The sequence below is a fragment of the Pristiophorus japonicus genome, chromosome 2 (assembly GCF_044704955.1).
Source record: "Pristiophorus japonicus isolate sPriJap1 chromosome 2, sPriJap1.hap1, whole genome shotgun sequence".
NCBI lineage: Eukaryota > Metazoa > Chordata > Chondrichthyes > Pristiophoridae > Pristiophorus > Pristiophorus japonicus.
Window position 1 is genome coordinate 190,237,337 of NC_091978.1, and position 20,214 is coordinate 190,257,550.

Genomic DNA, 20,214 nt, shown 5'->3' on the forward strand with positions numbered 1-20,214 from the left:
ACCTGATTAACATCTGCATCTCAGGAGAGACTGGTCGGCTTCTCCTTCCCCTCGCCGTGGGTCTGCCTAGTGGCACCCCTCCAGTGTGAGGCGCAGGCTGGGTCGACGGTGTCCCAACATGCATTTCACGACCGCCACTGGGACCTGCGACCTCGGAATGTGTGAAACCATGGAATGTCGCCGAGGAACTCATGGAGGTTTCTGGCAGTGTGATGCCCTGTACTATGGACTGATCCATATCGCAGTCAGCATTCTCCCGTGAACACATTTCCATGGACCCCTCCTCCCCCCACCCGCCTTGGTCTGGAGCGCACGCTTCTGGATCTTCTGGTGGATCTTCAGGATGTTGAGGAGTATCTTCTTCTTCTGAAAAATACAACAGAACAGTCAAATAGTTAGCAGCACAGGAGGGGGCAGGATGGGTGGCATGAGCAGTCTGATGCGTAGCAGGCCAGTCAGCAGGTTGATTTGAAGGGCGACTATGCATTTTAATGACTCACCCTCGCCCTCGCGTGTGGATCCAGTTTGTGCAGAGCTGATTCTTTTTCTGCAGGTGTGACTCAGCAAAGCAGCAACCCTCTGTTCCCAGGGTGACAGTTGGTGCAGATTTGGTGGCCCTCCTCCTGTTCTAAGTCTTTCCCTTTTGTTGTGGGCCAATTTCATCTGCAAAGATGAAAATATAACTTTTCACACATGGTGCGCTTCTGATGGGTGGGACATATACAGATGGTCACATTTACAATTGCAATTCCATTGAAAGATGAAAATATTACTTACACTCACTACTTGACCAATGTCTTGCCATTTCTTCTTGCACTGGCTTCCAGATCTTGCGGTATTGACCCCTGCGGAGTATTCTTCTGCAACTAAGTTCCATCTTCTTCTCATTTCCTTGGGTGAAACTTTTGACGGACCATTCTTGCTGATATCCAGCTCCAGCCATTTCTCCTCAATGACAGTCACTAGTTTCTCCACTTCCTCACAGAGGAAATTCTTTGTTCTTGTTGCACACTCTTGCGCCATTCGTGTATTGGACTTACACTCAGGTAATGTTCAAAAATCACACTTCTCACCTTTCTTCCACCTATCCAGCACTCCTTTCCACTCCCTCAGCCACACAAAAATCACTATTTAAACCTTACCTTTATATATGGTCCATTGCCAATGATACTGATGAAGCTCTTCCTTTAATTGGCCAATTGCCAAGCTTCCTGCTCCACTGCGCATGCGCGCACACTGAAACGCCCATTGCGCATGCACGCACGCTCAAACAGACATGCGTCCCCCTGCCGGCACTCCAGTAGACGCTGGGCCCAAGGCCCGGCCCCCCTGACGGCCGTGCTGAGCAAGCGCGGCCGAAGCTCCGCACCCCCCCCACCCCCACAGGCTCTGCAGCGCCACGCTCCAGATGATGAGGGAGCGGCCAAAGTCGAAGGTAAATTTTTGCCGCTTTTCTTGACTTAGAAAGTCGGCATGCCACCCCTAACTGTGCCGCTCTAGGCGGCTAGGGAAATTTGGGCCCTATGAACTCTTCCACAAGGATACCCTGGCCAATTTGCTTTGTTCAACCAACATGAAGGTTAAAATCGCGCACTTAATTAAATGCACACAGTATGGCATAAGTTCATTGATGACTATCTATACGTGCCACGACAGCAGAAGGCACCTTTCTTAAAAATGTCTATTGCCATCTTTGCAGAGAAAGCTGTCCGAGACCTGGCGACAGGAGCGGAAAACTGGTGGGGGTCCGGCAAGACTGCTCCCAATCACAGCCATGGAAAGTCAGATTGCAGGTCTCATTGGTGCGTCGCAGATATCGACCACTTGTGCAAACGCTGAGCCCAGGTTCTAGAGAGAGGGTAAGTCCTGCAAAATCCACAGTCTGGATTGGCTCAAGGTTTAGTATTGTGTGGGCTATGCTTCGGTTTATGCGATGTACTCTCAGTCGGCTAGGCTTCGGTTTATGTGATGTAATCTCATTCATCATGGTCCTTCAAACAAGCCTGCATTATGTGAGCCTACTCATGTCACGCTGCCCCCTCCTCTGCTGCTAACCAATCATCTGTTCCTTTATATTCTGCACATGTTTCAGATACATACAATACTGGAGAAGACCCCGTCAGCTCGCCACAAACGGAAGTGAATGACACCGAACTCCGCCATTCTGCAGAAACTCCACAGGAGCAGAAGGATGAAGAGGACGATGCTTCAATTGGTGTCTTGGAAAGGTGTGGGGCGGAGGATGATCAGACGGTGGTATTGAGTTTGGAGGAGGTCGAAGCCACGGAGATGGAAAAGGTTTAAGCCTGCCCTACTCAGGAGGGGACATATGCCAATTATGCACAATCCGATGTCCTGGGTCCCAGTGGGTTGCAGGAGCTCACACCCAGAGCAGCAGCAGACCAGTCTGTACAGAGATGGAGATGTGAAGAACACTCTCCCGAGATGCAGGCTCCATGGGAGGTGGTAGAGCTGATAGGAATGACCGGGGAGAGCGTCCAGCTCACCAAATCGCTCTTTGAAGCCATTGGTGGGTCTCGGCACGCATAGCAGCAATATCTGGTGAAATTAGGGAGCGCATGTCGGGAGGCACAGCAGTACTATCTGCTGACATTAGGGAGGGTATGTCTGAGATCGTCACTGCAACTCAGGAAAACACCGAGGCTGCCATTGCCCAGCGGCAATTGACGGTCTCGAGTGATGCCACTCCAATCCCCAGACCAACCTCAACAGTCAGTGTGCAGGTTGATCCACAGGCTGAAGAGTCCAAAGCCAGGCCTTCCGCAGCCGCAAGTTTTCAGCGGCTTCCATTGGCGTCTACCTCGCCTGTCCCCCAAAAAGTGGAGTGCCGTACCCGGCAACCTAATAAGAAGCTTGGACTCACCGGGATTAGGGCTAAGCCTGCGATAATGGGCACCATCCTTCGCCTGCTCCATGACAACATGCAGGCCGAGATCCTTCCCAACGGATCCATCACAGACCCTGTCCATGTCCGGACCAGGGTCAAACAGGGCTGCGTCATCACGCCAACACTCTTCTCAATCTTCCTCGCTGCCATGCTCCAACTCACAGTTGACAAGCTCCCCGCTGGAGTGGAACTAAACTACAGAACCAGTGGGAACTTGTTTAACCTTCGCCGTCTCCAGGCCAGGTCCAAGACCACTCCAACCTCTGTCGTCGAGCTACAGTACGCGGACGACGCCTGCATTTGCGCACATACAGAGGCTGAACTCCAGGACATAGTCGACTTATTTACTGAGGCGTACGAAAGCATGGGACTTACAATAAACATCAGTAAGACAAAGGTCCTACACCAGGCTGTCCTTGCCACACAACACTGGCCCCCAGTCATCAAGATCCATGGCATGGCCCTGGACAACGTGGATGACTTCCTGTATCTCAGGAGCCTCCTATCAACAAAGGCAGGCATTGACAACGAGATCCAACACCGCCACCAGTCGCCAATGCAGCCTTCGGCCGCCTGAGACCAGGCCCTCAAAACTGCCACCAAGCTCATGGTCTATAGGGCTGTTGTAATACCCACCCTCCTGTATGGCTCAAAGACATGGACTATGTACAGTAGACACCTCAACTCGCTGGAGAAATACCACCAACGCTGTCTCTGCAAGATCCTAAAAATCCCCTGGGAGGACAGACGCACCAACATTAGTGTCCTCGACCAGGCCAACATCCCCAGCATTGACGCACTGACCACACTTAATCAGCTTCGCTAGGCAGGTCGCATAGTTCGCATGCCAGACACGAGACTCCCAAAGCAAGCGCACTACTCGGAACTCCTTCATGGCAAACGAGCCAAAGGTGGGCAGCGGAAACATTACAAGGACAGCCTCAAAGCCTCCCTGATAAAGTGCAACATCCCCACTGACACCTGGGAGTCCCTGGCCAAAGTCCGCCCTAAGGAAGAACTCCTTCTCGGATGGAGGAAATGCATCCGGGAGGGCGCTGAGCACCTCGAGTCTCGTCGCCGAGAGCATGCAGAAATCAAGCACAGGCATCAGAAAGAGCATGCGACAAACTGTCCCACCCACCCTTTCCCCCAATGACTATCTGTCCCACCTGTGACAGAGACTGTGGTTCTCGTATTGGACTGTTCAGCCACCTAAGGACTCATGTTAAGAGTGGAAGCAAGTCTTCCACGATTCCGAGGGACTGCCTACAATGATGAATGGGCAAGGCTAATAGCAAGGGCAAGAAGAGCAGGCGGTGCGGCGGTGTTTAAATAAGAGCAGGGGTAGAGGTGGCTGCTGCTGAAGTTTGTTTGCTGCCATTGTTCTTGTCGTTTTGTTCTTCTTTTGTTCTTCTTTTGTTATTGTTGTGGTTGGTTGTTTGCATTATTGTTATTTAAGTGACGTTAATTTAAAAGTTTTATATAATACCAAAAGTTTTTATGTAAGTTATGTACAAGTGTACAAATGTTTAATAAAGTTAAAATTATTCTTCCAACTAAACCAAACTTATGCAGTGTCTCATTCACAGAAAAACAGGGGGAAATAGTCAACATGGTGAGCTACAGTGGGCAGTCCATGATGAAACATGCTGTTCAGCCTTCATGCAAAGCAGTAAAGTATCAGCTGCTGATGACAGGCTCTTGCAATGGCGTAAGGTCCACGAGGCCTCCTCCCGTGCCCTCCTGTCGGGGGGGGGGGGGGCGGGCGGGGACCGGGGGGGTGCTGCTGGCGTGGAATCCTCGTCCTCATGTGAATACAGTCAATGGCAGCCTGTACCCTGGGGAAGCCAGCAATTCGTGCAAAGCCTATAGCCCTCTCATTCTGTGCCTCCCTGGTCATTGGTAAGTTTATGAAGTCCTTCCTATGTGCAAACAGTGCAGTAGTCACCTGACGAATGCAATGATATGTAGCTAACTGCTAAATGCAGCATATGTCCCCTGCTGATACCTGAAAGGAGCTGGAGGCACAGAAGGAAAGTGCCGCAGTCAACTTGACCTTGACGATCAGTGCAGTCCTCCTCACGCTTGTAGGCTGTATGTCTGCCTTTATGAGCTGGCATATCTCTGTGACCACTTCTTTTCGAATGCGCAGCCTTCTAACGCACTGTACCTCTGTCAGGTGGAGGTATGAAAGATGTTCCCTATAAACTCGTTGGGGGTAAGGACTCCTCCCCTTAAGTCTGCGACCTCTTTGATTAAGCTGATAATGCTGTTGAATAAGCCTTCTTCTATGATTATTCTGGATAGCATAAGCAGTCACCAAATATGGCACAGAATAGACCCTATACTTAAAATGTCCTTAAATGCCCTTAAATGTCCTTGAAAACAAATTATAAACTCAATCTCTAAACGCAGCCTTCCCTCCAAAACCTTTAACTCAGCTCCATTTTCCAAGATGGTACCGTTATCGCCGATTTCGATTCGACTCGACCAGGTAAGACAAGCTTTTTCAGTTCGGTATTTATCACTGTCCTTAAAAATATCGTTATTGGCCAAATTCACAAAAACAGCGATATCGTTATTTTTGACGCCTAATGACATCATAAAAACGGTACTGAAAAAAGGCGATCATTATTTTTTAATGACGGTGTTAAACAACTGGCCAAATTTGCAAAATGTCCTTACATTTTTTTAACGCCCCCAAAAAATTTTACGACAAAAACTGGTGTTAAAACGTGCGTTAGGCTGGGAAAATTCTAGACCATTGTCTTTTAAGTATAACGTATTGTAGGAATGTCAGTGATATTTTCAAGCTCAAGTTCTAAGATTATTTGCAGATATGCACAAAAACTGTAAATCAGTGGCAGTGATTACTATTAAAAGCTAATTATATGGGCTCAATTTTGGCCAAGACCGTTTTCTGGCATATTGCCAGAATTACGCCGGTTTTTCTAGGCCAGAAATGCACCGGAAATAATTTACCAGTTTCCTCAATGTATAATTCAAATTTGGCGCCACGCAGCGTGTCCAGTCGCCTCGGGACGTGGAGCCTGCTGTCTGCGCCGAAAAACGATGCCACACCTTCTGCGGATGCACTGGAAAAAAAAAGTTACGTTTCTGATGTCGTTGCAATGGATGCGCATGCGCAGTACAGCTCCGGGTTGGCAATCGGCCATTTTTTAAAAGCCAGTTGCGTGTGTGAGGAGTGCTGTGTGAGAGTAGTGGAAAAATCGCAGCTGCAGCAGAACAAGGTGCAATGCGTGCAAGGACGAAGAATTTCTTGCAGGAAGAAGTGGAGGCACTGATTACTGTGATTGAGAACAAATGGCAGGAGCTGGACACCAGCAGTAGTCACATAAAAGTTCCACCCAAAGAAATGAAGAAATGCTGGAACCAAGTTGCAGAAGATTACTGTGCAATGGTGACCACCACCAGATCTGGAGACCAGTGCAAAAAGAAGTGGTAGGATCTTGGTCAAGTAGTTAGTGTAAGTAATATTTTCATATATTCACTGGAACTGCAATTGAAATTTGTCCATCTGTATGTCCTACCCAGCAGAAATATACCCTCTTTAAAAAGTTAGGTTTTCATCTTTGCAGAAGAAGGTGGCACATAATAAAAGGGAAAGAACTCAAACAGGAGGAGGCTCGGCAAATCTGCACCCACTGACACCCTTGGAAGAGAGGGTCGCTGCTTTGATGGGTCCTGCCTGGAGAAAAGCAACCACCATTGCATAAGCTGGGCCCACACTCGAGGGAGAGAGTAAGTCCTGCAAATTCATCGTGGTCCTTCAAGTCAACCTGCTGCTTGGCCTGCAATGTGTGAGCCTACTCATGCCACCCAACCTGCCCCCTCCTCTGCTGCTAACCATTTTACTGTTCTGTTATATTTTGCAGAACTTGAGGCCAACTCTCACGATGCAGAAGACTCAGGCGTGGACGAGCCTGAAGAGAGCATATTCCAATCCAAAGCTCCAGACCTAGAACATGGGGGTGAGGGGGAGGGGAAGGGGATGGAGCTGGATGAAGCTCCCTCTGTTGTACTGACTTTGGAGGAGGTGCCACTCATTGTGGTGACAGCCCCTTCCATGACTAGTGGCTTGAGTGCTGGTGGGACATTCCATGGTTTCACACCTTCTGAGGTTGCGGGTCCCTGTTGTGTGGTGCAGCGAGGCACACCCAGGGCCCCACCTTCCGAGATTGCGGGTCCCAGTGGTGTGGTGCAGTGAGGCATACCTAAGGCCCTAACTTCCGAGGTTGCGGGTCCCATGGGAAGCCTCAGCCTCAGAAGATGGGGCATTAGGTGTGCCTCGCTGCACCCCACTGGAATCTCCAGCCTTGGACAGTGGGAAACCATGGAATGTCCCACCAACACTCAAACCACTAGTCAGGAAAGGGACTAGCAACTCAATGGGTGGCACCTGCACCTTCTTCAAAGTGAGTACAAGAGATAGGGCTTCATCCATCCCCACCCCTCCCCCTCACCCCTATGCTCTTGGTCTGGAAATTGGAATTGGAAGACGTTCTCCTCTTCAGGCTCATACTCATCTGAATCTTCTTCTGCATCATCAGGGTTGGCCTCAAGTGCTGCAAAATATAACAGAATACAGACAAATGGTTAGCAGCAGAGGAGGGGGCAGGGTGGGTGCCATGAGTAGGCTCACACAGCGCAGGCAGCAGGCTGATTTGATGAATGATGGCACATTGCATCAACTGAAGTATGGCTGATGGAGATATCCCCATGGTTAGCCCGCACAGTACTTAACATTCAGCAAAGCCAGACTGTGGAATTTGCAGGACTTACCCTTTCCCTCGAGTGTGGATCCAGCTTGTGCACTGGACCCATCAAAGCAGCGACCTTCTCTTCCAAATGCGTCAGTGGCTGCAGATTTGCCAAGTCTCCTCCTGTTCGAGTTATTTCCCTTTCATCATGTGCCATCTTCCTCTGCAAAGATGAAAATGCAACTTTTTAGAGAGGGTGTCTTTCTGCTGGGTGCGACATATACAGTTGGTCACATTTACAATTGTAATTCCATTGAATAAATGAAAATATTACTGACACTAACTACTTGACTAAGGTCCTGCCATTTCTTTTTACACTGACCTCCAGATCTCGGTGGTGGTCACCATTACGCACTAATCTTCTGCAACTTGGTTCCAGCGCTTCTTCAGTTCTTTGGGTGGAACCTTTATGTGACCTTTGTTGGTATCCAGCTCCTGCCATCTGTTCTCACTCACAGTAACTAGTGCCGCCACTTCATCCTGTAAGAAATTCTTGGTCCTTGCACTGCGTTGCATCTTGTATTACTGCAGCTTCGATTTTTCCAATGCTCTCACACAGCACTCAACGTTGTCACACACACAACTGGCTCTTTAAAAATGGCCAATTGCCAAGCTGGAGCTGTAATACGCATGCGTGTCATTGAAATAATGACAAAAACGTCACTTTTTCCCCCGTGCATGCGCAGAAGGTGTGGCATCGTTTTTTCGATGTAGACAGCAGGCTCCACCCCCCCCAAGGCTCCTGGACATGCTGTGCTGCGTCAAATTTGAATTATGCATCGGGGAAATTTGGGCAAAATATTTTTTGTCAAAACTGAGATAGATAGATTTTTCTGGCCTAGAAAAACAGGCACAACTCTGGCAATATGCCAGAAAACAGGCTTGGACAAAATTAAGCCCTACGTATCAGAAATAGTGTGATGGAAATAACAGAACAAGAGGAACTGGTTAAGTGCATCTTGATATACACATGATTTTTAATGTATGATGGATTCTTTTGTGGATAAATATATTTATTTTGAATTTTACGTCTACCCTGTGCTTAGACATTCAGCAAAATGCTCTTGCTGGTGTAACATTGCTGATGTTATTGGTATTTCGGTGTGGACTCCTAAACCCTCATATTTTAATGCTTCTGTTAACAGTGGTACTGGTCACTGCACGGGCAGGTTGGAATAGGCTACAAATTATGTAGCGGAATGCAATAAATGGTAATAAATTAATTATAGACGATTTTCTGGTAAGGTAGCAATCCAAGTCTAATCACATCACCTTAAAGATAACTTTTGCCTGTTATTTCTCTGCTCTTTTTAAATTTACATATGTGTTTACACAATGGTTATACCCCAATTAATATAAAAGGTTTTTGATGAGGGGATATCCCATTTTAATACTTGTATATGGCTATATTTCCTCTGTGCACTACAATTTTTATATCAGCAGTGGAGCAAAGCAAGTCTGGAACTAGATTTAAATTTAGATTTGTAAAGCCACTCCGTGCTGCTAAACTCTGCTTCCCTGAATAAAATATATTTTTTGTAGGATAGTGGTTCAAATTGCTCAAGTGGATTGTGCAAATATATACTTTGTCCCTTGTCTTCAATTTTCCAATAAACACACAACCTTGTAGGCATTTGATATTATAGCCTTGGTTGCTGTAGGATTAATCCTTATCCACTTTTTGATTTGCTTTTCACTTGATTATTCAATGTGCTCATGTCCTTTATCATCAAACTTTAATGTTATGTCACCCACATTTTCAGTTGGATTGTCCTGCTAGCGCTATCATCCAAAGAATTGAGCTTAGTTGTTAACCATAGCATGCTTATGAAGAATCGAGGTTAGCGCAGGCTTAACTGATGTATCTCAGTTAGTACAGTTTTTCTGTAATGTTATATGACAGATTGTCTGCTTCATTCTGTTTTGCTTGTTTGCCCATTTATTTTAGATTGTTTTTGTTTGCCTTTGAGGTGTGTGTTTATATATAAAAATAAAGGTTTGCGACTATGGAGCTATTTTCAAATTGTTGATTTTTAGGGAAAAAGCAGCAGATTGGGCATAATAACATCTTCTTTACCCAGAGAGTGGGAGAATGTGGAACTTGCTACCACATGAAGTAGTAAAGGGGAAGTTAGATAAGTATATGAGAGAGAAAGGAATAAAGGATATATTGATAGGGTGAGATAAAGTAGGCTAGGAGGTAGCTCGTGCGGATCCTAAGCGCTGGCATAGACCAATTGAAATGATTGGCCTGTCTCTGCTCTGTAAATTCCATGTTACTTGCTTGTGCATTGTTAATGCTGAGTTGTAATTTCTGAAATGTGTTTAACGCAGTATTTGGCAGCTGTTGTAAATTGACTAAAAATATTCATTGAGCCAATTGTCATGGGCGGAGCCAATCAAAGTAACTAATTTCATATATAACAGTAGCTTAATGGAACATCTTCAAGAGCAAAGATAACCCCCAACTTCTTTTCTCCACGATCAACAATCTCTTTAAAACCCATTCCCCTCTCCCCTGTTTCCTCCATCACCTCCAACAACAAGTGCAAGGAGTACATCTGCTGGAATTTTCTGGCATCCATCCAGGCGGGATTGGAGGCGTGTCGGGAGTGAAAGTTGAAATAACTTGGAGTGGGTCGGGAATCCGCCGTCATCCCGCCTCCGTGTGTCTTTCCCTTGGGTGCATTTGCTAATGTGGCAGCGACCAAAATGGTAGAGGTGGGCAAACTAATTAAAATCATTATTAGGTGCTTGTCAGACCCTTAAGCATCTTTTAAGCTCTATCTTTCAAAGTTCCTTGAATGACCACGGGGATCACACAACTCAGGAACCACGTCTGTGAACCTGAGGCAGAAGTTCAGTGGCCATTGATCCAGCTCATTAGTGCATAGCAGGGAAAGCACGATAAATAATTTCACCTGACACCGAGTTACTTTGCTATGGGAGATGCTGTTGCAGAGTGCATTGTCAGCACAGATTTAGCTTTCTAAAGGTTGCAAGTGTTTTCAGCAAAATCAGGCTCCATTGTCAACTTCTTGGTAGAACCTATCAAACCATTGACAGATTGCTTCTGTCACATCTATTCCATCAGCATGGGTGCCATTAATACTATCTCACTTTGGTCCTCAGAATCGGACCACAATAAGCCCCAACACCATCAGCACCAGGCACACCAGTAGCACCAACAACAACACCACCTACCTTCTCTTCAACGACCTGATGCTGCACAGGACAGAGGGCATCAGCACAGGGCTACACTATGCCAGAGGTGATATCCCCCAACATGGGGTTTACAGCCAGAGGATGTGCTTCCTCAACATGACTGATTAGCAGTGCCAAAGCAGTCTCAGGCTTTCGTGCTGGGTCATCACAGACATTTGCACATTGCTGGAGCAAGACCTGCAGCCCAGAGGAATGGATGGTCATACCTTAGCAGTGGCTGTCAGCATCACCAGTGTTCTCAATGTCTTCCAGGGATCTGCAGCAGACATTTGGGGCAGTCGGCTGCCCACAGCTGCATAGCACAGGACACCGATGCCCTGTTTGACAAGTCAGCCAATTATATCAACTTTGCCACTGATGAAGCCATTGTTATGAATGGCTAGCTTCCCATGGGTTCTGGGCATCATTGACTGCACAGATGTGGCCATCAGGGCACCCCATCATCACCCAGGATTCTTTGTCAATCACAATGGCTTCCATTCCCTCAATGTACAGCTTATCTCCAACCATAGGAAGATCATCATACCTGTATGCGCTAAATTCCCTGGCAGCTGCCATGATTCTTTCATCCTGCACCAGTCCATCCTCCCTCAGCACTTTGCTCCTCCAAACAAACTTTCCGGTTGGCTGCTTGGAGACAAGGGCTATCCACTGACGATGTGGCTCATGACACCCTTGAGGAGACCAAATACTGAGGCCAAGGAGAGATATAATGAAAGCCATATTTCCACCAGATATGTCACGGAGCAGACATTAGGCATACTGGAAGTGCACTTCAGATGCCCTGACAGTTCTGGAGGAGCCCTTCAGTGTGCACCATCCAGGGTTTCCTGAATAGTCATAGTCTGTTGCGCCCTGCACAACACAGTGCAGTAGCGAGGATTAGCACTACATGAGGAGCAAGACTCTGAGCACTCAGTGTCTTCAGAGGCTGAGGAGGAAGATGAGGAGCATCAGCTGGAAGATGAGGAGGAGGAGGAGCCAGAGGCACCTGTGGTCCAGATCCCACCAACACCCGAGCATCTTGCTGCCCGGGAGGTCAGGGATGACCTCATCATTTACTTAAGATTTATTTAACTTCAGACATGACAGCCAGATGGCTGCTATTTACTGCTCCAGGCTCCCAACACCCCACATCATCATAAAGCATCCCTACAGAGGTCAAGCCATTTGTTTTACACTGACCACCATTGCTGGAAGTAATGGCATGCCTCACCATTCACTCCAACTCACTAAGCCACTTCCAAAGTTGCAGACAGAATTGGCCATGACTGGAAAGTGGTGAAATTAATCATTTTCAGATTAATAGAAACTTCACACAAACTTTTATTAAAACACCCAAGTGCCTACCCTTGTGTATCTACTTGTGTGTCATCTTTCTCTTACACATGCTTCTGTGAGGTGCTACCCCTGTGGCGTCCGAAGAGGTAGAGACAGCTTGCTCACTTCCATGATGCAACTGCATAGACACTTTTGGCAGATGTCCTCTGGGCCTTGGAATCTCTAATGGCCCCGCCAACATCTGCTCCTCCTGTGACTATGCAGGGGCAGACTCGGCCATCCCAGTCCGAGGATCCATCAGAGGTTTTAACTGAGGGGAAGGCAATGGGGGAGAAATGTGAGCATTTTGAGAGGAGCCCCCACTTCCATGTCCCTTCTCACTGTCATCCCTCTCATGGGCCACCTGCACTTCCCTGCTAGCAAGGAACTGGAGAGCAACTTGCTGCACAGCAGTGGGTCCATGAGGACCCAAGAGGGTGACAATGATGGAGTGGGGAGCCAATGCCAAATGGCTTCCTTATGTCGTGTTTGTTGGATTGAGTGCATTAGGATGAGGGTGAGTGTGCAAGGTACATTGGTGTGAATAATGATGTGCAGAAGCAGGCTTGGGAAGGCTGAGTAATGGGGATATGACAAGAGGTGCAGCAGGATGAAGTTAAGTGTGGCTTTGCACTCACCTTTCCTGATCTAATGAAATCATTGAAATGTTTGTGGCACTGCACCCAGATCCTCTTGACCACATTTCTGCTGTTCACCTCCTTTCGTCTGCTGGGGTGGTCTCTTCCGCCCATCCAAATGGAAGAGGACCATCCTGTATGCTCTCACTCCCTCCACAAACCTATGTAGGGAGTCATTTGAGAACCCTCTGCCTCAGTGCAGGCATGTCTCCAAATGTTTGGAATACTCAACTGTTGCAGTACAATGCCTGCACAATTCAAGATGAATCTTTAATTGCAATGCGGGCATTGCTCCTTTAAATATCCCAGCTGAAAATCCGTCATTGATTGTGTCATCGGACCTACACCATTTCATAGGAGTGGGTAATGCACAGGGTGAGCTTAATAGGCCCCATTAGCACAAAGTCGAGCTCAGAAGTGGAATGAAACGAGGGTCGTGAAGTGCAAAATTTTTCTGGAGCCCTCTGTGCATTTTTTTTACCTATTCTTCGGCTGCGATTGATCAACTCTGCATTCTGTTACAGTGCTTGGGGAGGATCATCACGGATTGCAGCTGCTATTGGCAAGGAGGGAAGTAGGTTTAATGCAGAGTCTGCAGCAATGGCTCTTCCCTTTAAGGAAGGGAAGGAGCCTCGTATCCTGGCAGCACTGCACTGGACATTGTGCAGCGCTGTAGCACTACTGTCCCTCCTGCTGGTTTTAGCGCTCCAAGGGAATTGGTAGCACTTGATTTAGCGCTCCATTTCCTTCCTGGAGCGCTAAACCGGAAGTTTGCATCGACTTCACTTGTGTAGCGCCCGGTGATAGTTTTGTGCTCCCGCAAAATTTATCGGCCCAAATGGGACACTGTACAATTTCTAGCCTCAAGTTTCTCTCTTAGATCCTCTCATGTCATCTCCAATACTTATCTTTTCATGACATCTATATCCTGCTCCTTGACCTCAATCTCACTAAACTTCACAGCACACAACTTCCTTTACTGGCCCCCATGCTAGCTGACATTGCAAATGGTTCCCTTTCATCAGGTACTATCATAAGAACATAAGAACATAAGAATTAGGAACAGGAGTAGGCCATCTAGCCCCTCGAGCCTGCTCCGCCATTCAACAAGATCATGGCTGATCTGGCCGTGGACTCAGCTCCACTTACCCGCCCGCTCCCCATAACCCTTAATTCCCTTATTGGTTAATTCTCCGTCTCTTTCAAAGCTGCATCATCACCTCCTCGAAAAACCTGTCATTGACCCATCTGTCCATGCAATCTACCATTCCTCTTCAAAGTCCTCGAAAATGTTACTGCCTCCCAAGACTGTGCCAGCTTTTCCACAACTCCATGCTTGAACCTCTCCAATCAAGTTTCTGCCCTGCCACAGCAGTGAAATGGTCATAATTAAAGTCAAATCTCTCATCCTCTTTGATTGTGACCATGGTGCATTAACTCTCCTCGTGCTCATCAAAATTGCTGCTGTCTTTAGCACAGCTGACCACATCTCATCCTCATCCAATATTTCTCTGTTGTCCAGCTCATTGGGACTGCCCTCATTTGGTTCTATTCTTACAAATCAGATTGTTACACTCATAATAAATGGTCAGACTGAGTACTGTGTGTAATGAGCAAGTGTAACCTGAGCTCATTTATTAAGTAAGGTTCCAGAATGCAGGTACCTCGTGGGTGGCCTGCTTATATACTGTGCTCCCAAGGGAAGCTGGGATCCCTAGGGACTCCAACATGTAGGTCCTCTGGTGGACAGGTGTGATGCAGGTTACAAGGGGTTAAATACATAACATCTCTCCCCCATGAAGTCAACAGTACACTTATTTAAAGGTGAGACGATCTGGGGCTTTGTGCTGTCTTGTCGATCGTCTCGGTCCAAATGCTGGTGTGGGTGGGTTGGTCAGTTCTTCACTGGGCTGTTGGGCAGCTGGCCTTGCCAGGCTGCTGGGGATGATGAGTTCAGTTTCGTGGTCAACTGTGATGTCAGTTGCCATTTGTGTGTGTGTTGGAAGGTCAAAGTTGGTGGTGTCCTCTTCAGGTTGTTTGTAGCTGTTGGTGAACCGCAATTTGATTTGGTCCAAGTGTTTTCTGTGCATTAGTCCATTGGTCAGTTTGACCTGAAATACCCTACTCCCCTCTTTGGTTGTGACCATGCCAGCGAGCCATTTCAGACCATGTCCATAATTGAGCTTAAACACAGGGTCATTGATTCAATATCGCGTGACAAATTTGCGCGGTAATGATACACACTTTGTTGATGCTGCTTGTCCTCCACGTGATCATGTAGATCCGGGTGGACAAGAGAGAGCCTTGTTTTAAGTGCCTTTTTCATGAGCAGCTCAGCCGGAGGAACCCCGGTGAGTGAGAGAGGTCTCGTGCGGTAGCTGAGCAGTACTCAGGGCAACCGGGTCTGCATGGAGCCTTCCAACATGCATTTCAAGCTTTGTTTGATGGTCTGAACTGCCCGTTCTGCCTGGCCATTGGATGCGGGCTTGAACGGGGCAGACGTGACATGTTTGATCCCGTTGCGGGTCATGAATTCTTTGAATTCAGCACGGTGAAGCACGGCCCATTGTCGCTGACTAGGACATCAGGCAAGCCGTGCGTGGCAAACGTAGCTCGTAGGCTTTCAATGGTGCTGTGGATGTGCTTACAGATATTATTGCACATTCAATCCATTTTGAGTAAGCGTCCACGACAACCAGAAACATTTTGCCTAGGAAAGGGCCCGCATAGTCTACATGGATCCTCGACCACGGTTTGGATGGCCATGACCACAAACTTAGCGGTGCCTCTCTGAGTGCATTGCTCAATTAAGACCAAGTGTTGCACTGGCGCATGCATGACTCTAAATCTGAGTCGATGCCAGGCCACCACACGTGGGATCTGGCTATGGCTTTCTTCATTATAATGCCTGGGTGGGTGTTGTGCAGTTCGCAAATAAATGTATCTCTGCCTTTCTTGGGCAAGACTACGCGATTGTCCCACAAAAGACAGTCCGCCTGCAGGGACAGCTCATCTTTGCGTCTGTGGAATGGCTTAATCGCTTCTTGCATCTCCACTGGGACACTGGACAAGCTCCCATGGAGGACACAGTTTTTTTACCAAGGACAGTAAAGGAAAAAAGTCCTGATCTGGCGGGCCGTAATGGGGGGATTTCTCATTCTCAAATGTTTCCATGACTATGAGCAAGTCCGCTGGCTGTGCCATTTCCACCCCGATGGTGGTCAATGGTAGCTGACTGAGAGCATCTGCGCAGTCCTCTGTGCCCGGTCTGTGGTGGATGACATAGTTGTATGCCGACAGTGTGAGCGCCCATCTTTGGATGCGAACAGAAGCATTGGTATTAATCCCTTTGCTCTCTGAGAATAACGATATGAGTGGCTTGTGGTCAGTTTCAAGTTCGAACATGAGGCCAAATAAGTACTGGTGCATTTTCTTTTACCCCATAAACACACGCCAGAGCCTCTTTTTCAACCATGCTGTAGGCCCTTTTGGCCTTGGACAAACTCCTGGATGCATACTCAATTGGTTGCAAAATTCCCGATTCATTAGCCTGTTTAATACATACCCGATCCCGTATGATGACGCATCGCAAGCTAACACAAATTGTTTACATGGGTTATACTGGACAAGCAGTTTGTTAGGACGCAGTAAGTTTCAGGCTTTCTTAAAGGCAGCCTCTTGTGAATTCCCCGAGACCCAGTCATCTCCCTTGCGCAGTAGCACATGTAGGGGTTCTAGCAGGGTGCTTAATCCAGGTAGGAATTTACTGAAGTAGTTAAGGATTCCCAGGAACGACCGCAGCTCCGTCACGTTCTGTGGTCGCTGCGCATTCTTGATGGCCTCCGTCTTGGCGTCGGTGGGTCTGGTGCCGTCTGCTGCGATTCTCCTTCCTAAGAATTCGATGTCCTGTGCCAGGAAAACACACTTCAACCTGAGCCCCACGCGATCCAACCGACTAAGAACCTCCTCCAGATTCTTCAAGTGCTCCAAGGTGTCCCGACCTGCAACCAATATATCGTCCTGGAAGACCACTGTGCAAGGAACCGACTTTAGCAGGCTTTCCATGTTCGATTGGAAGATCGCTGCAGACGACCGAGTCCCGAACGGGCACCGGTTGTCGATAAACAGACCTTTGTGCGTGTTGATGCAGGTGAGGCCTTTCGAATACTCCTCCAGCTCCTGCGTCATGTAGGCTGAGGTCAGGTCCAGCTTGGTGAATGTCTTCCCTCCAGCCAGGGTTGCAAATAGGTCATCTGCCTTGGGTAGCGGGTACTGGTCCTGCAACGAAAAATGGTTAATCGTTATTTATAGTCCCCGCAGATTCTAAACGTAGCATCCTCCTTGATTACCAGAACAATCGGACAGGCCCAGTCATTGAATTCCACTGGCGTGATGATGCCGTCACGTTGCAGCCTGTCCAGCTTGATTTCCACTTTTTTATGCATCATGTACGGTACCGCCTTGTGGCGGATGGGTCGTGTACCGGGAAGCAAATGCATCTACACTTTCGCCCCTGAAAAGCTTCCAATGTCTGCCTCGAATAACGAAGGGAACTTGCTTAGAACCTGAGTACATGTGGTGTCGTCGACAGACTAAAGCGCTCAGATGTCGTCCCAGTTCCAGCTGATTTTCCCCAGCCAGCTTCTGCCAAAAACGTGGGGCCATCCCCTGGCACAATCCACAGTGGGAGTTCGTGTACTGCTCCATCATAGGAGACTTTGACTTCAGCACTGTCAATTGCAGGGATTAGTTCCTTGGTGTAAGTCCTTAGTTTGGTATGAATGGGGCTGAGCTTTGGCCTGTGTGTGTTCTTCCCCCACAGCCTGTCGAAGACCGTTTAACTCATTATGGACTGCTTTGCTGCCGTGTCCAACTCCATAGACACTGGAATACCGTTCAGTTCAACTTTCAACATTATTGGTGAGCATTTCATCGTGAACGTGTGTAACCCATACACATCTGCCTCCTCAGTATGAGTTTCCAATTCGGTCTGATCCACTGTGGATCAATCTTCCTCTTCAACGTGGTGGTTTGCAGTGTTTGCAGCTCGCCTGCACATTCGTTGGAGGTGTCCCATTGTTCTGTAGCCATTGCACGCACGCACGGTGCTTAAATCGGCTTTGATAGGACCAATGATCATTTCCGCAGCACCAACAGGGTGTTAACTGCTTCGTATTAACAGCAGTCGGCATGTACGTTCTGCCCTGTATATTTCTGCTCAAAACCGACGTCACTTTATGCACAGTACTGGACGAAAATTCTTTGTTCTGTGAAATCTGCTTGGTGTTGTCGCTGGTGGACATAAATGCCTGGGCTATCGTTATGGCTTTACTCAGATTCAGAGTTTATACAGTTTGCGAAGAATTGTCCCATGTCCGATGCCCAGTACAAAAAAGTCTCTGAGCATTTGTTCTAGGAATCCCTCAAACTCACAAAGTCCTGCAAGGCGCCTTAGTTCGGTGACGTAGCTCACCACTTCCTGACCCTCCGATTGTTGACACGTGTAGAACCGATATCTCGCCATCAAAACGCTTTCCTTAAGATTTAGGTGCTCCCAGACCAGCGTGCACAGTTCTTCGTAGGATTTCTCTGTTGGTTTTGCCAGGGCCAGGAGATTCTTCATGAGTCCATAGGTTGTTGCCCCACAGACAGTCAGGAGGATCGCCCTTCATTTGGTCACGTTCCCGTCCCCTTCCAGTTAATTGGCCATGAAGTATTGGTTGAGTCTCTCCCCGATGGGCTCCCAACCGTACCCCTCTGAGAACTTCTCCAGGATGCCAACCGTTCTTTGCATTTTCGCGCGGTTGTTCGTCAGCTCTTCGCCAATTGTTACACTCCTAATAAATGGTCAGATTGAGTACTGTGTATAATGAGCAAGTGTGACCTTATGTCATTTATTAATAGTGCAGAGTGCACGTATCCTCGTGGAAGGCCTGCTTATATACTGTGCTCACAAGGGATGGTGGGATCCCTTGGGACGCCAACAGGTAGGCCCTCTGGTTGACAGGTGTGATACAGGTTACAAGGGGTTAAATACATAACAGATCATGGTCAGAGCATCTCCAATAATGGAATCTCTTCCTGCCACCGCACTGTTACTTCTGGAGACCCCCCAAGATCTATCAATGATGACACAATCTGCAGACATGGGGTCAAGTTCCATATATATGCTGACAACGCCCAAATATATTTATTCAGTACCTCACTCTTCCCCTCCACTGCTTCTTATTTGTCATGCAGCTTGTCTTGCATCCAGCACTGGTTGAGAAGAAATTTCCACCAATTGAATATTGGGAAGATCAAAGCCATTGTTTTAGGTCTGCGCCGCAAACACCATTCCCTAGCCATTTAGATCGCCCGCCTCTGCCAGTCGGGTCACTGCCAAAGCGGCAAACGTATTCAAGGGAAAGATGTGTGGGGGCGGGATGACGAGGGGTTCCCGACATAATCTCATTTTTTCAAATTTCCTACCCAACCCGCCTCCATTCCCACGCACACCTTCATAACTAGTGGATTTGAATATAGAAGCAGGGAGGTCTTACTGCAGTTGTACAGGGCCTTAGTGAGGCCTCACCTGGAATATTGTGTTCAGTTTTGGTCTCCTAGTCTGAGGAAGGACGTTCTTGCTATTGAGGGATTGCAGCGACGTTTCACCAGACTAATTCCAGGGATGGCTGGGCTGTCATATGAGGAGGGACTGGATCAACTGGGTCTTTATTCACTGGCGTTTAGAAGGATGAGAGGGGATCTCGTAGAAATGTATAAGATTCTGACGGGACTGGACAGGATAGATGTTGGAGAAGTCCAGAACCAGGGGACACAGTCTTAGGATAAGGGGTAGGCCATTTAGGACTGAGATGAGGAGAAACTTCTTCACTCAGAGAGTTGTTAACCTGTGAAATTCCCTGCCGCAGAGAGTTGTTGATGCCAGTTCACTAGATATATTCAAGAGGGAGTTAGATATGGCCCTTACGGTTAAGGGGATCAAGGGGTATGGAGAGAAAGCAGGAAAGGGGTACTGAAGGAATGATCAGCCATGATCTTATTGAATGGCGGTGCAGGCTCGAAGGGTTGAATGGCCTACTCCTGCACCTATTTTCTATGTTTCTATGTTTCTATGTTTCTATGTTTCACACGGACTCCAGAAAATTCTGGCTAATTAAGTACTTTTGAAGTATTGTCGCTGTTGTAATATTGGAGGAATGCAGCAGCCAATTTACACACAGCAAGGTCCCACAAACATCTGTGAGATAAAGAGCTTATATATGTTGCAGTGATTTTGATTAAGGGATAAATATTGCCCAGTGTAATGTCTGTAAGCTTGTAATGTTTGTAGCTCCAC

General features: G+C 47.6%; 1 protein-coding gene across 2 annotated transcripts in view; it reads left to right on the top strand.

Annotated features, from left to right (window-relative positions):
• Positions 1 to 1,324: 1,324 nt before the first annotated feature.
• Positions 1,325 to 20,214, top strand: part of LOC139232890 (uncharacterized) — a 145,679-nt gene continuing 126,789 nt past the window's right edge. The window contains exons 1-3 of one of the 2 annotated variants that reach the window (XM_070863384.1): positions 1,326 to 1,435; positions 1,700 to 1,859; positions 2,093 to 4,408. In XM_070863384.1, the coding sequence (XP_070719485.1) occupies positions 2,580 to 3,485 (906 nt within the window). In that variant the 5' untranslated portion in view covers positions 1,326 to 1,435; positions 1,700 to 1,859; positions 2,093 to 2,579 and the 3' untranslated portion in view covers positions 3,486 to 4,408. Of the gene's footprint in view, positions 1,436 to 1,699; positions 1,860 to 2,092; positions 4,409 to 20,214 lie in introns of those variants that run through there. The other variant, XM_070863391.1, reaches the window with a different exon arrangement.